At 43.6% G+C, this 14,190-nt stretch overlaps 1 protein-coding gene across 2 annotated transcripts in view; it reads left to right on the top strand.

The window, feature by feature from the left end:
* Positions 1–14,190, top strand: part of BAZ1A (bromodomain adjacent to zinc finger domain 1A) — a 122,354-nt gene that overhangs the window by 94,040 nt on the left and 14,124 nt on the right. Inside the window, exons 21-25 of one of the 2 annotated variants that reach the window (XM_074996854.1) lie at positions 4,576–4,724; positions 7,996–8,076; positions 11,894–12,141; positions 12,233–12,459; positions 13,549–14,033. In XM_074996854.1, the coding sequence (XP_074852955.1) occupies positions 4,576–4,724; positions 7,996–8,076; positions 11,894–12,141; positions 12,233–12,459; positions 13,549–14,033 (1,190 nt within the window). The remainder of the gene's footprint in view (positions 1–4,575; positions 4,725–7,995; positions 8,077–11,893; positions 12,142–12,232; positions 12,460–13,548; positions 14,034–14,190) is intronic. The other variant, XM_074996855.1, reaches the window with a different exon arrangement.

The raw sequence follows: 14,190 nt of genomic DNA on the forward strand, positions 1-14,190 counted from the left end.
CATCGCCTCCGACCGTTTCACTCCCAATGGCAAAAGATCACCGCAGACAAATGGGTGCTGGAGATCATAGCCACGGGTTACGTGATCCCCTTCCAGTCGCTCCCACCGCTGAAACCTCCCAGGCCCCACCTCAGGGACGCTTCCCACGAGGCAAGACTCAGACAGGAGGTGGACCATCTTATGTTCATAGGGGCGGTGGAACGAGTGCCGGAGCAATTCCAGGGGAAAGGCTTTTATTCATGCTACTTCCTTACAGAGAAGAAAACAGGAGGCTGGAGGCCCATCTTAGATCTTTGGGGCCTCAACCGGTAGTTGCGCAAACAACATTTTCGGATGATCACAGTCGCCTCCATACTCACGGCACTGGACGATGGAGATTGGTTTGCAGCCCTCGACTTACAAGATGCTTACTTTCATATAACGATGCACACAGGCGCTTCCTCCGTTTTATGGTCGGCAAGGAGCATTTCCAGTACAAGGTTCTCCCGTTCGGCCTCTCCTCGGCCCCCAGAGTCTTTACCAAAACCCTGGCAGTGGTGTCAGCCTACCTGCACAGACAGGGGGTATTTATATTCCCATACCTGGACGACTGCCTATTGAAAGGGGCCTCGAGGGCAGAGGTCCTACACATGATACGCCTAACAGCAGACACGTTTTCTTCGCTGGGCCCAGTCATCAACCTCGTGAAGTCAAAGACTGACCCCACACAAGACATAGAGTTTATAGGGGCATGTATAAACTCTATTACAGCAAGGGTGTATCTACCCGACGCCCGCTTTGGTGCCATCAGTTCGCTGGTGCAAGTCATTACATACAGCCCCACAGTGCCGGTCTTAACGTGCTTGCAGCTGCTGGGCCACATGGCGGCGGCGACGTTTGTGGTGCAAAATGCCAGATTGCACATGCGCAGCCTACAACATTGGCTGGCAAGCGTCTACAAACCGGCATCCCACACTGTCCGCAGGGTGGTATCGCCCACTACAGAGGTGCGCAGATCCCTGCAGTGGTGGGTAAACCCCAAGAACCTGCTAACAGGGGTACCCTTTCACCAACCACAAATCTCTATTTTTCTTACTACCGATGCTTCCCACATGGGATTGGGAGCACACATCGGCGACAAGGTGATGCAAGGACTATGGTCCCCTGCGGAACAGTCAATGCACATAAATATACTGGAGCTCAGAGCAGTGTTCAACGCCTGCAAACATTTTCGAGACCACATACAGGGCAAAGTAGTCGGGATCAATACAGACAATACCTCCACTATGTTTTATATAAATCGACAAGGGGGAGCCCGATCCTGTGCCCTATGTGCGGAAGCAGTCCGGCTGTGGAACTGGTGCATCGCCAACAATATAACGTTGAAAGCCTCATATTTGCCGGGTGCTCACAACGTGAAAGCAGACCAGCTGAGCACGCGCTTCGCACTCACGCACAAATGGCAGATCTGCTCCTATCTGCTACGACCTATCTTTCACACATGGGGGTTTCCCCAGATTGACCTGTTTGCCACTCAGCACAACAAGAAGTGCCCCCAGTACTGCTCCAGGGCAGGATTGGGGCGGGGGTCCCTGGGGGACGCATTCGCGATTTCATGGAAGGGCCCCCTACTTTACGCGTTTCCCCCCACAGTGCTCATCCACAAGGTCTTGCAGAAAGCCAGAAGGGAGAGAGCCCGCATGATTCTAGTAGTCCCAACGTGGGATCGACAGCAATGGTTCCCCTTGCTTCTGCGCATGTCGGACCACCCACCGCTCCCCCTTCCGGTGGTGCCGGACCTACTCACGCAGGCCCAGGGGTCCATAGTGCACCCACACCCTCAAGGTCTGCGCCTACAAGCATGGCTAATTCATGGCTCAGCTCCCTAGAAAGCGCACGTACGGAGGGAGTACAACAAGTCCTGGAAAGTAGCCGAAGGACCTCCACCAGGAAGACCTACAAGCACAAATGGACTTGATTCACTGCCTGGTGTTCCGCCAAGCAGTTAGCTCCCCTTGACGTTCCTATACCTGTAATACTAGAATACTTATTGGACCTCAAGAGGGGCGGGCTTTCCCTATCCTCGCTAAAAGTCCACCTCACCACTATATCTGCTTTTCGGCATGCAGAGGAGGGGCCCACGGTATTTGCCCATCCTATTGTTACCAGGTTCCTGAAGGGGCTGGTAAACCTGTACCCCCCTTGGAAACTGCTTCCACCATCGTGGAACTTGGACCTGGTGCTCAGCACGCTAACGGGCCCACTGTTTTGAACCCTTAGCCACACTTCCCCTACGTCTCCTTACGATAAAAACAACCTTCCTCCTTGCAATTACGTCAGCTCGCAGGGTGAGTGAGCTCGCAGCAGTTATGGCAACGCCGCCCTGCACGGTATTCTCAAAGGAGGTGGTACCTTTACGGCTGCACCCAGCCTTTGTTCCGAAAGTTTCTTCAGAGTTCCACCTTAACAAACCAATAGTTTTACCCTCGTTTTACCCGAAGCCTCACAGCTCCAGCAAGGAGACACGCCTACATCTCCTGGACGTGAGGAGGGCGTTGGCCTTCTACATAGACAGAAGTAAGTCCTTCCGGAAAACGGACGGACTTCTAGTCTCTCTCACTCCCAGGTCAAAAGGAGAGGGTCTCTCTTCACAGAGAATCTCAAAGCACACTGTGTCCTGTATAAAAATGTGCTACGAACTCCGAAAGACTCCTTTGCTGGCCCCGCCTAGGGCTCACTCCACCAGAGCGGTGGCGGCATCAACAGCCTTCTTCAAGGGCATCGCATTAAAGGACATCTGTAGAGCGGTGACCTGGTCATCCTATGACACCTTCGCCAAACATTATGCACTACATCGTGTATACCAAGAGGACACACGTCTGTCGACAGCAGTCCTTTCAGGGGCAAGCTGCACATAAACCGATTACCCACCTCCATACTTCGGTTACTGCTGGGTAGTCACCTATTGTGGAGCACCCACGGGGACACTTGTAGAAGAAAGAGAAGTTACTCACCGTAGTAATGGTGGTTCTTCGAGATGTGTCCCCGTGGGTGCTCCACCACCCGCCCATCCTCCCCGCTTCGGATCTCTGTTTAGTGTTTTTCGAGCATCCAAGGCGGTTGGTCAAGGAACTAGCGGGGACCGGATCGCGCACGTGGCCGGGGACGCACAAGGGAGCGGCGCGCGCTGGCGCATGCGCGATCCAGGAGAAACTGCTGGAAGAATTCCGATCTGTGGCGCCGGGCGAGCCCGACACCTATTGTGGAGCACCTACGGGGACACATCTCGAAGAACCACCGTTACTACGGTGAGTAACTTCTCTTTCTCCTCCTTCTCAGCTGATTCGTGCTCACTCCTGTTCCTTTGCCCTTCCTTCTCTGAGCTGGAACAGCCACGAACAGCTGAATCCGTTGCGCAGGCTCTGAAACTTCTGGGAGAGTGGGAGTAGGACATGCAGGGCTCTGGTAACCCCGTGCATCAGATGCATTTGGGTAGGGAGACAGACAAGGGCTGGGGAGCAGACAGAAGGTTGCTGTGGTCCACTGAGGTGAAAGGAACACTCATGCAGCCCACTCCCTGTTCTTGGTTGTCTGTTGCAGAATTAGTCATTGCAACCTGTAATATTATGTCCCTCGAGACAGAAATGATTTGGGGGATATTCTTAGTCATTGTCTCTATTTTCAGAATGAATGGGCTGTTTGTATATGTTGTAGGGTTTTTTAAAATCTTTTTGTGCAGGTCTTTGCTTTTGGGGAGTGTTTTTTGTTTTATTTTTGATAATTTTATGAGTAAGTGGGGGAAAGGTGGCTCTCCTGCTATGTAGTACAAATGTAAGTATATAGTGATGGTGAGCAATTTTATTTTCACAGGGTGGGATTTTTGGAAGCACCTCAGTAATTTAGTAAAGCAAATCCTATTTGTATACATGAAGATGTGTCTGAAAACTTCACCCTGGTATACCATAAATGGTACTTGTGGTCTCATATATTTGATTTGGTCTTTCTACATTGGTATATTGCAGTCTTATAATAAATTGCACTATTTATTTTATTTTCTCGCAGCCCAGTAAAATATTTTCCTACCTTGCTTTTTTTTTTTTTTTTTTAAATATAAAGTACTCTTACGGGATTCCAGGGGATAATTCTTGTTACCGATGCTGTTGCACTTAAGGGCTTTTTAAGGTCATGTTTCATGCAGGCAGTCCTTGATTCCTATGGCATTCAGATTATGACAAGCAATATTACAATATTTTTGAACTGACCCTCAGTTTAACTTATGTCCATTGGTTTCAACTTTACGATGCTCAATCCTGCAATGGAGTATATTGCAGTTCTGAGTTTCGACATTTTGATTTATGACATAATGTTCAGGACTCCATTGTGCCTCACGTCAGGGGGCTGCCAGTAGTTTGCACACTTCCATATCCAGCGCATGTTTGGTAAATGCACTACAGCTTGAGTGGGCTGAAGAAAATAGACACTCGCAGGAAAGTACATAAATCTCTAATTTTCAAAAGATTTTTGTTAATATTCATCTCCTGTGTCAATGTTGGATTTAAAATCCCATAAATCCTGTTAATTTTTTAAAAATTTTAGACTTGTTGGATTAAAAACTGAAGCTCCAAGCACTGCATCTACAAACACGAGCACTCCCCAGCCAGTTAATAATGTGGTCCGTTACTTGGCATCTGCACTTCTTCAAATAGAGCAAGGCATCGAGCGCAGATTCCTCAAAGCACCACTTGGTAAGCATTTAATCTTGCTATCACATCTTCATATCTGTGTTAGATTTTTTCAAGAGAAATGGACTTTTTTTCTTCATGTAGTGTTTTGGAGGACAAAAGAACACTTTTCTATGGACATTGTGAAAATCAAAGTATCCAAGAGTGGTTATCAGCACAGCTATTGCTGTAAATCTGTGGAACATGAAGAATGTTAAAGTTCCCTAAATACTTTCTGTTTTTATCACTCTTTGGACCCATGGCCTGTAGTGTGTACTCTTGGGAATTAAACCATAAAGCTTATATTAAACTGTAGAACACCTTGGACAAGGTCTCTTGACTTGGACCAAGTGGTGTCATCAAGTGGTGCTCAGGTAGATTAAAGGGGGAAAGAATAGTCTTATTAGAGTGGTTTTTTTCTGTTGTCTTACTAAGAAGTCTAATACAGCTTGAAACTCTGTAATCCAGCACTCTCTTGTCTGTCAACGTCTGTAATCTGGCATTATTTTAATTAGCTGGGTGATGACTTTTTATGGGGGTGGCCAAGTTTCCCATGGTCCCAGCAAGTTTGTTTACAGCCACCAGTCCTGGCTCTCAGTGTTCTGTGCTGTTATTTAGCTTTAATTTACCTCCAAATGTCTAAGAGGCCAGTAAGCAGTGGAAGTGTTGGTAATGCTGTTATTGACCTTCTATTGTTCAGCAAATTCATTCAGCACTGGTCAGGTCCTCAAGGTGTTGGAGTAGAGAGATTCAACCTGTAGTGTTGTAGAGTAATAGGCTTGTCCAGGTGGCAGGCCTTAAGTCTTGTATGTCCTTCCTCCTCCTTTGAAGACTTTGCCAAATTAAGACAGTAGCCATATAGCTTTAACTAAACTGATATACTTAAAGCAATACAGACCCCACTGTTATGCCAGCATAGCTTATTTCAGTACAGGAAGGGGGCTATATTATACCTATATAAGGCATCTTTATAATGGTATACTTGCACTCACACTGGGCAGGAGGGAGAGAGAAATTGTACTGCTTTAACTATGCTGTTCTCTCACAGCAAGAAGTATGTCCCCCTCTCAACTGAAATAGTTTATACTGGCATAAAAGTTGTGTACACAAGTCTCACTGAATTCTGTATCACAGTCTACCTTGGCAAAGAGATGCTATGTTTTACTCTACAAGCTTTATGAGCCCCTAGGTCATGAGGCAATGTGATGTTTGCTCATAAGGTGGCCCTTTTGCAGAGAGAAGTTATTTTGTTACAGTTACTCTATCCAAAAACCAAGATAAGATGTTCAAGAACAAATCTTGCACATTTTCTAAAGAGTTATATGAGAAACAAGAAAAAAGCTAACACTGCTTTAAGAAGATTTAAAAAAAATAAAGATGGATTTATAGGGCCAGGCCTAAGAATAAAAGGAACATGCACTCAAATAACCAAGATTGAGTGTCATTATTTGAAATGGTTGGTTATCTAAGCTCCATTTCAGCAGTTTTAAATATTGTGATGGTAAAATACTGGAAGTTGTGGAGCTTTGTGTAAATGAAAGCTGTGAACTTTTAATAGTCCCCCTCCATTCTTCTAAAATAAACTAAGTTACACCAGAATCCCTTCACGTTTGTCTTCCCTGTTGCCATTTCTTCCCCTGTGCTTTTCTGTTTTCCCGTTTTTGGTTTTGTTTTTGGCTCCTGTTCTCGTTAGGAACTGGTCACATTTGAAAACAGTTTTTGGCCTTAGCTCCATTTTCCACTCTCATACTCTTCCATCCATAGTGCTTTGAGTACTGAAATTACTTCAGAGTGACATTTACTGTAGTAACAGAGAGGTAGCTATGTTAGTCTATATTCTAACAAAACAAAAAAGCAGTTATGTAGCACTTTAAAGACTAACAAAATAAGTTATAAACAATAGGGTTATTATTCGTTGGTCTTTAAAGGGGTACATGACTGGTGTTTTATTTTGACATTTATTATGGTCACTGGCAGTTTTACTTCTTGTCGCCACCTCGTTATGCTGTAGACAGAGGAAACCAGCCTGACAGTTGAATGATCAGATACTCAGTATGTTACTTGATCTTCTGTGTTTGCACCAGGCTGCAAAGAGAAAATTTAGGTGAGTGGTGTACACACAACACACAAGTGGAGCAGCAGGAAGTGACTGACAGAATAAAAAAGATAAAAGGGAATTAAGGAAGTACAGGAAATGGTACCATATGTAGTAGTACTTGGGAATATTGTCAGTTAGTTGCTAATCTTTCAGTTTGGCAGCTAGATTAAACAACAAATTAATTTTGATGCTACATTGCGTTATACATTAGCTGCTGTGCCGAGATGTGATTTGTACAAAAATTTGTTTTTTGTTGGTCCAGTATTTGAATAGACTTTAACCCAAGCATACAAAGGAGAAAAGCATAACTAGAGAAAGGTGATGGCCCCTTTTGCCATTTGCAGCTGGGCTTGCAAAATTCGATATTGAAAAATCTGAAAATGAAAGTTTTTATCCTAGCAATAGATCTTTTGGGAAGAATTGGGGTCGTCTTATAGATGGGGAAACTCAAGTACAGAGTAATGAAATTATTTGGCCTAAGTCATTGACAGAACCAGAGATAGAAATCTGGTGTCCTGAATTCCAATCAGTGTTGTGTCCACTGGGCCACACTGTGTCTGATGATTGTAGAACTGCCTCTCAACACAGTCGAGTCATTTTTCTGGCAAGGTGTGACTCTAATTGAATGGTTCCCAACTTTTTATTTTTGTTGTTAGGGCCTCCTTATGGTTGAGGGGTAGCCAATAGGATAACCTCCCTTTAGCCTTTTTCACAATACATTTGTTACAGTTCAATATTGATCTTTTTCTCTATTCTCCATCCTTGTGAACACCACTTTTATCTCTCATATATATAAAAATCCTAAATTATTTTACACTTTTTTTTTTCCCCTCCTTTCAACACACAATATGCTGTACTGTTTTATCCAGTCCTCCTCAGAGTAATATCTCTGCACAACTGGGCAGTAAGTGATATGACTAGTGTTTTGTCACATGTGGTTCATTTTCCCCTTCTCCAAGGGAGAAATCTGTGTGCAGCATAGGGGTTTGGGTTTTGTCATTAAATATACACCTTGCTGTATATGTGTTTTTAAAATAGGAAGGGTCAAAGAAGTGTGTCTTATACTTAAAGCAGAAGTTTGTGAGATTTATAATGCTTCAGTCCTAAATTTATAAGCTCACCCCTTACAGTGGAACAGGGGCTTTCAAACACTTAATCCAAAAGTTGCGTGAAATAACTTTACAAATTTAACATTAGGTAATACAGAAGATGATAAAAGGAACCAAAGGGGGGATAAAAAGAGGAAGAGGGAGGAAGACAAGTCTAGTCAGAAAGATGGTAAATTTAAAAAATGTTCTGTATTTTTAAGAGTTAGAAAATATTGAAATACTTTTTTCTTGATATGTTGATAATTCTATAGTCACTTGCATAAAGTAAAACTCTGAAATTATATAACTGTTTGTTCCTGCACATGTAAATGATGCTTGAGGTAAAAACAAAAATAATTTTAAGGACAAAATGATTTACTTTTTTGGCAGTTTCAGAAGGAATTTCACTTGATTTTGATGTAGTAATCTGCACAAGTTCACAGAAAACAAAACTGTTTACTTTGTGAGTGACATAAAAATCTACAACATAATATGATTACATAGGAGCCCTTTCTTGAAACTTTGGGTATATTTACACAGCAAAGTTATTTTAAAATAATGGCTTTTATTTTGAAATGATTATCCTAGCTTCTGCACAACGCAACCACTAGTTTGAAGAAATTTCAACATAGTGGCTGACTTATTTTAAAACTGGTAAACCTCATTGCATGAGGAATAGTGCCTATTTTGAAATAGGTGCTGTTAAGGCTCTATTCCATGTCTATTTCAAAATTAGCCATAGTGTGTCCAGTGGCTCTATTTCGAAATAAGCTCTGTGTGTAGATGCTATTTCAAAATGCATTTTTGTGTGTAGCAGTGTTATTTTTACATGAGCTATTTCAAAACAAGCTATTCCAGAATAAAGCTGCTGTGTAGACATACCCTTTGAGTTAAAAAACTGTTCCTTGAACACAATGATACTGACCTGTGACAGCATGGGTTTATCTAGCAAAACTGGGATTGGGAGGTGTCACACTCACTCTGTAAAGGCATAGGAAAAGACTAGCCCTTCCCCCAGAGAATTGACCATCTGACTAGAGAAGAGATAAAGGATTGGATGAAAAAGCATTATACTCCTGCACAAAGGTAATTGGAACTCTGTGATAAAAATGAGGTAAATGGTCACACAGGAAATCTGTGGTAGAGCTGGGGATTAAACCTAGTTCTCTTGAATCCCATTAACCCCTGCTATAACCACAAAACTAGCCTTCCCCTCAAATCCTAAATAATATATAAAGGTAGATTCAGGTTTGCCTAAACCTCAGGTCTCTTGCCCAGTTTTCGTATCCTAAACTCTTTCTGTCTCCTCACTGGGTGGCGAGTGTCCTTTCTGGACTTGTATAGTCACTGCAGGGTTTTTCTCATAACTGCTTTATAAACTGTAGCTCTCTGCCAGTTTAACATAACTACATGCATTGCTAGGAGGAGCCACGCTCTCTAATACAGGGGCAGGGAACTGTCTTTGGATTAGGGGCCACACAAGTAAGAAGTGCCAAAAAAACAAACCAAAAACTAAAACAAAAAAACCCTCACTGATGTGTTCCCCTACTGGAAAAGCAACAAAGAAGACATTCACCTCATTGCCTTCGCATACCAGCCCCAGATCATAGAGTGGGCAGGGTTAGTACATTTTTGGTTTGTAAGGGAATGAGGGGTTCAGTGTGGGCTTGGGTTGAGGTCTGGATGGGATGGAGAGTGTAGGAATGGGCTGGGGGTCTGGATGGGAGGGAGCAGGATGGGGATGAGGGGGTCTGAGTGGAGTTGGGTACAGGAGAGTGGTGGGGGTGTGGGATCTGGGTGGGAGGAAGGGTGCAAGAAGGCTTGGTGTGTGAGGTCTGGAAGGAAGAGTGCTGGAGCAGGGTAGCGGTGGGGATTTGAGGTGGGAGAGAAAATGCAGGAGGGGGTGGGATGGGGTGGGGAATCGGCATGGGAGGGAGGATGCAGGAGCCTTCTGGGGTTATGGAGCAGGGTGACAAAGACTGCAACTTACCTGGCTGTCATTCCTGGATGCACATGGCTCAGTGCCCTTTACCCCCGCTCTCAGGCACCACCCTCCATTGTTCTGACTGGCCAGAATTCCTGCCAATCAAAGCAGCAGCATGAAGCCTCCAGGCAGCACTATTGCTTCCACTTGCTTCCACTCACTTCCCCACCTACTCCCACAGCAGAGCCTGTGGGCTGGATCCAACCCTAGCTTCTTGATCTGGTCTGTGAGGCTTGGGGACCCCATTCCCCACCCCACCATGGGCCTGATGTTGGGGTGGGAAGCTCCGAGCCTTAGAGTCCAGATCTAGGCAAGCCATTGTCCAGATCTGTGCAGTGGGTTCTTCACCTCTTCTAGTACCAGGTGCTGGATAAGAAGGAAGAAAGGGCCTTGGATGAAGAACACTTAACCTCAACATCACTATAAAATGAGTTATTAGTTCTCTCACTGGGGAGAAGTGGCATTGCTGGCAGCTGAGTTGCTGACCATGTTTGTACCCATTTCGTATCTGCCAAAGCACAATCATACACTTCAGTAGCAACATACTGGCTTTTCTCCTCTTATATAGTTTTCCAACCCTATTTCAATATTCAGGAACATCTTGCTTGTTTTTTAGCATCAGCAATATTAATCTTTATTATCAGGATGCTAGCCTTATTAGTGGACTATCCACTAACAGACCTCCCTGAGAGACATCCCCGCTATCTGCCTTCCTGTTCCAGATTATTGCCTAACATGGTTTTTCCCCTAAGTCACTAGTCTAAATAGACCCACTTGTTCCCATTGACATATGTTAACTTGTAACGTTAGCAGGATGGTCCTGTGATGTAATTTGCATAAATTTCCAGAATGTAGGTTTAAAATCTCCAGGCCTGAATCAGACCTTCCCTGTCCTGCACCTGTAGGGAAGAAGCAACCAAATAGGGTATACATTTTCTGATCCACTCTGAACTCTTCCAAATGCTACATAGTTTACAGGTCTTCCATAGAAAGAGTTGTAAAGGGGAACACTGAAAAGTTTGAAATCAGTGATAAATCTGTGCGGGTATTTTTTTGTGTGTGTTTTTGTGGTTGTTGTTTTAACATGGGTTCCATCTATCTGGCACTCTTTTTATCCTGCAGTACAGGACCATGGAGCTTGTATTTATTTTTTTCAAATTTCGTATTCATGATTTTGATTTTTTTAATTGAACTTCTTTAATCTGGCAACAACTGGGAAACAGAGTATGCTGGATTAAAGATTTTGCTGGGCCAGGGAGGGAGCTGTGAGGTATAGGTGTGAGGGGAAATGAGAGGGGTACTTATATGGTGCACTGTTTCTTGGGGCGTTTCTGGCTCCATGTCCCCAGTCACTCCCATAGTGGTGGAGGGCAGTGCCTGGGAGCAGCTGGGAAAAGCCTCCAGCAGAACATGTAACTGGACAGCTGTTCCCCCAGTTGAGAGGAAGTGGCAGTGTGCAGAGCCACTTTCTCCTTTGTACCATGGGTATTCCCAGATTAGGGTCATCTGGAGTACAGAGGTTCAAGTGTATAAATATCAGTGCAGAGCAACTGCTGTAATATTTTTTTTACTTTCTCTTTGACATGTGGATATTTGGGTTTTTAAAACAGTGTTTCCAGTTTTTTTCATTAATTTAGTACCCGTATGTTAGAGGATTTTCTTCCTTGTGGTTTAAGAATAGCTTCTGATTTCAAAATTGACACCAAAGCAAGATTCATGATGTGAATACACAACATGAATATTCACTTAACCTTGGTGCTAAAGGGTAAAATCTAAAAGCAAAATGTCATTTTTCAAAAGTTGGTATTAAATTCTTGTGCCAGGCTGTAAGCCAGGAAATTCCCGTCACTGAATGGTTAAGAAATGAATGTGAATGCTTTTTGGGTGCTTATTCCTATACTATCACAAGAAAATTAATTTTACTCATGAGTATCTGTTAAGATTCAGAATCTTTTCAGTCTAGAATGAACCTGGATATTTGTGTAAATAATGTATTTTTGTTGTTTCCTCCCTATAATACAAGATGCCAATGATGGTGGACGTTCATATAAAACAGTTCTGGACCGCTGGAGAGAATCTCTTCTTTCTTCTAGCAGCCTGTCCCAAGTCTTTCTACATCTCTCCACACTGGATCGAAGCATTATCTGGTCAAAGTCCATTCTAAATGCTCGCTGTAAGATGTGCCGAAAGAAGGGTGATGCGGAAAGCATGGTGCTGTGTGATGGCTGTGATCGAGGCTATCATATCTACTGTATCAGGCCCAAGCTCAAGGTGTCTGAAGAAAATGCTGTTGAAAATCCAGAATTCAGGTAAGGCTTAAAACTGATGACACCTCACTAATGCATGTTTTATAAATTGCTAGGCCATTCCTGAAGGAGACTGGTTTTGTCCAGAGTGCCGACCAAAACAACGTTCTAGACGCCTCTCCTCTAGGCAGAGACCGTCTATGGAAAGTGATGAAGAGGCTTCAGGACAGTTTGAAGAGGAGGAGGAAGAGACTTATTATGAGGAAATGGGACAAAGTGAAGAAGAGGATTATGAGGAGGAACAAGAGGAAGATGATGAATCTCAAGAGGAGGAAGAACTGAGGTAAACTGGGGCCATAAAATCTGATACTTTTTAACACTCTTCTTCGATTTAAGTGTTCTTAGAGCTCTACAAGACAGAATTACATGGTCTGTGTCTCAAAGAGCTCACTGATTGAAAGTGTTGCAGCCAGTTTGGTTAGTGGTGAATTTGGCCCTCAGCATTTGGCTTATTGGAGTTATGTGCATAAATATTCACTACTAAGGATGCAAATACACTCCTATTCATGTATATGTTGTAGAACATAACTGAAGTCACAAAATATGGGTGTCTGCTGATTCTCAAGCCAAAAAGATGGCTGGAGAGGTGCTGTTCAGAAAAAAAAAATCCCCAAATATCAGAATACTGTGAGTTTCAAGGGAACAGGTGGACATGGTGAGGATTGGATAGTAAAGAAAACAAAAGGTTCTTTCCAGAGGGCGTTTTCTAGGGCTGTGTCATAGGGCAGTTTAAAAAAATCAGTAAATTGGTGAATTTGTGTTGCAAATCAAGAATGCAGCTTAAAGGGAGCTTGTGTCCCAGGGAACACTACTTCTTCTCCATAATTATTTGTATAGAAGTATGAATTAGAGGAGTTGTATCCCCAAAAATCAGTATTTTTAATTGTTTTGAGAGAGCATACATTCCATGAGACCATCAGCTGCCTCGGATAGTGTCCCTTTGGCTCTCCCTTCTCTACCTTTGATCTTGCCTTGCTTTATGGCTTTGTGTTGCAGCTCCAAGGCCTGTATAGGACTTTATTTTAGAACCTGTTATCTCTGCAGCTCATTTATGTTGATGATGGGTTTCTTCTGTATTACAAATAACTGTTTCCACCAGCATGGAGCCAGTCTAAAGAATAGAACCCAGGTTTGTCTAGGCAGCACCTTTCTAATATCCAGCTGTTACACTGCCCAGGCTTTCAGAACCTCTTTTTTGTTTCATGGTGCACAAAGCACTTGATTTTAGCGAACTTCACAGAGCAAGCCAATTTTCCGTCTTGTTAAACAGAATTTAGATACTGAATTAGAAGCCTTCGGGAGAAGAGGGGATAGAAGTTTAGTGAGAAGTAGTGATTTCGTATAATTCAGCTATGTATTTACATTTTTACAGCCCATCAAAACAAGGAAGACCACAAGTCAAGCTTCCATTAAAAATGAGAGCAGCTAAACTGAACAACCCCTTTTCAAGTCGGAGCAGCCAGCGTCAGGCCGCTGGAAGATATTCTTCTCGGAGTCAGCAAAATACACCTAAGCAAAATGAATCTTCGTCCAGACTTACTGGAAGAGGGATAAGAAAGATAAAATCAGCCCCACCGTCAGTAACAAAACCTTCTTTAAGACTGCATGGCCGTACTACTCGTCAGAGTCATGGCTCATTACAGGCAGATGTATTTGTGGAATTACTCAGTCCTCGAAGACGACGGAGAGGAAAGAAGACTGGTGATAGTACACCAGAAAACAGTCCTTCTCTTGGCTTTAGAATTGTTGCCACCGCAGCCTCACGTGAAGGGGTTAGAAGCTCTCCTGTTACTACACAAAAGCTTTCTCTTCAGGATAATGAATCTAAAAGAAGAGGCAGGAAACGACAATTCACAGGTTAGAGAAGCTTTGCTAGGACAAAGTTTAAAGCTGTTTCCTTCCTAAGACATTTGGGTGGTGGAGAGGGGAAAGGTTAGGCAGAGGGTCAGCAATCTGTGGCTCCGGCATGTGTGTCTTTAAGTAGTCATTTGAGGCTCTGGATGCTGCTGCCACT

Source organism: Carettochelys insculpta, chromosome 6, assembly GCF_033958435.1.
Source record: "Carettochelys insculpta isolate YL-2023 chromosome 6, ASM3395843v1, whole genome shotgun sequence".
Taxonomy (NCBI): domain Eukaryota; kingdom Metazoa; phylum Chordata; order Testudines; family Carettochelyidae; genus Carettochelys; species Carettochelys insculpta.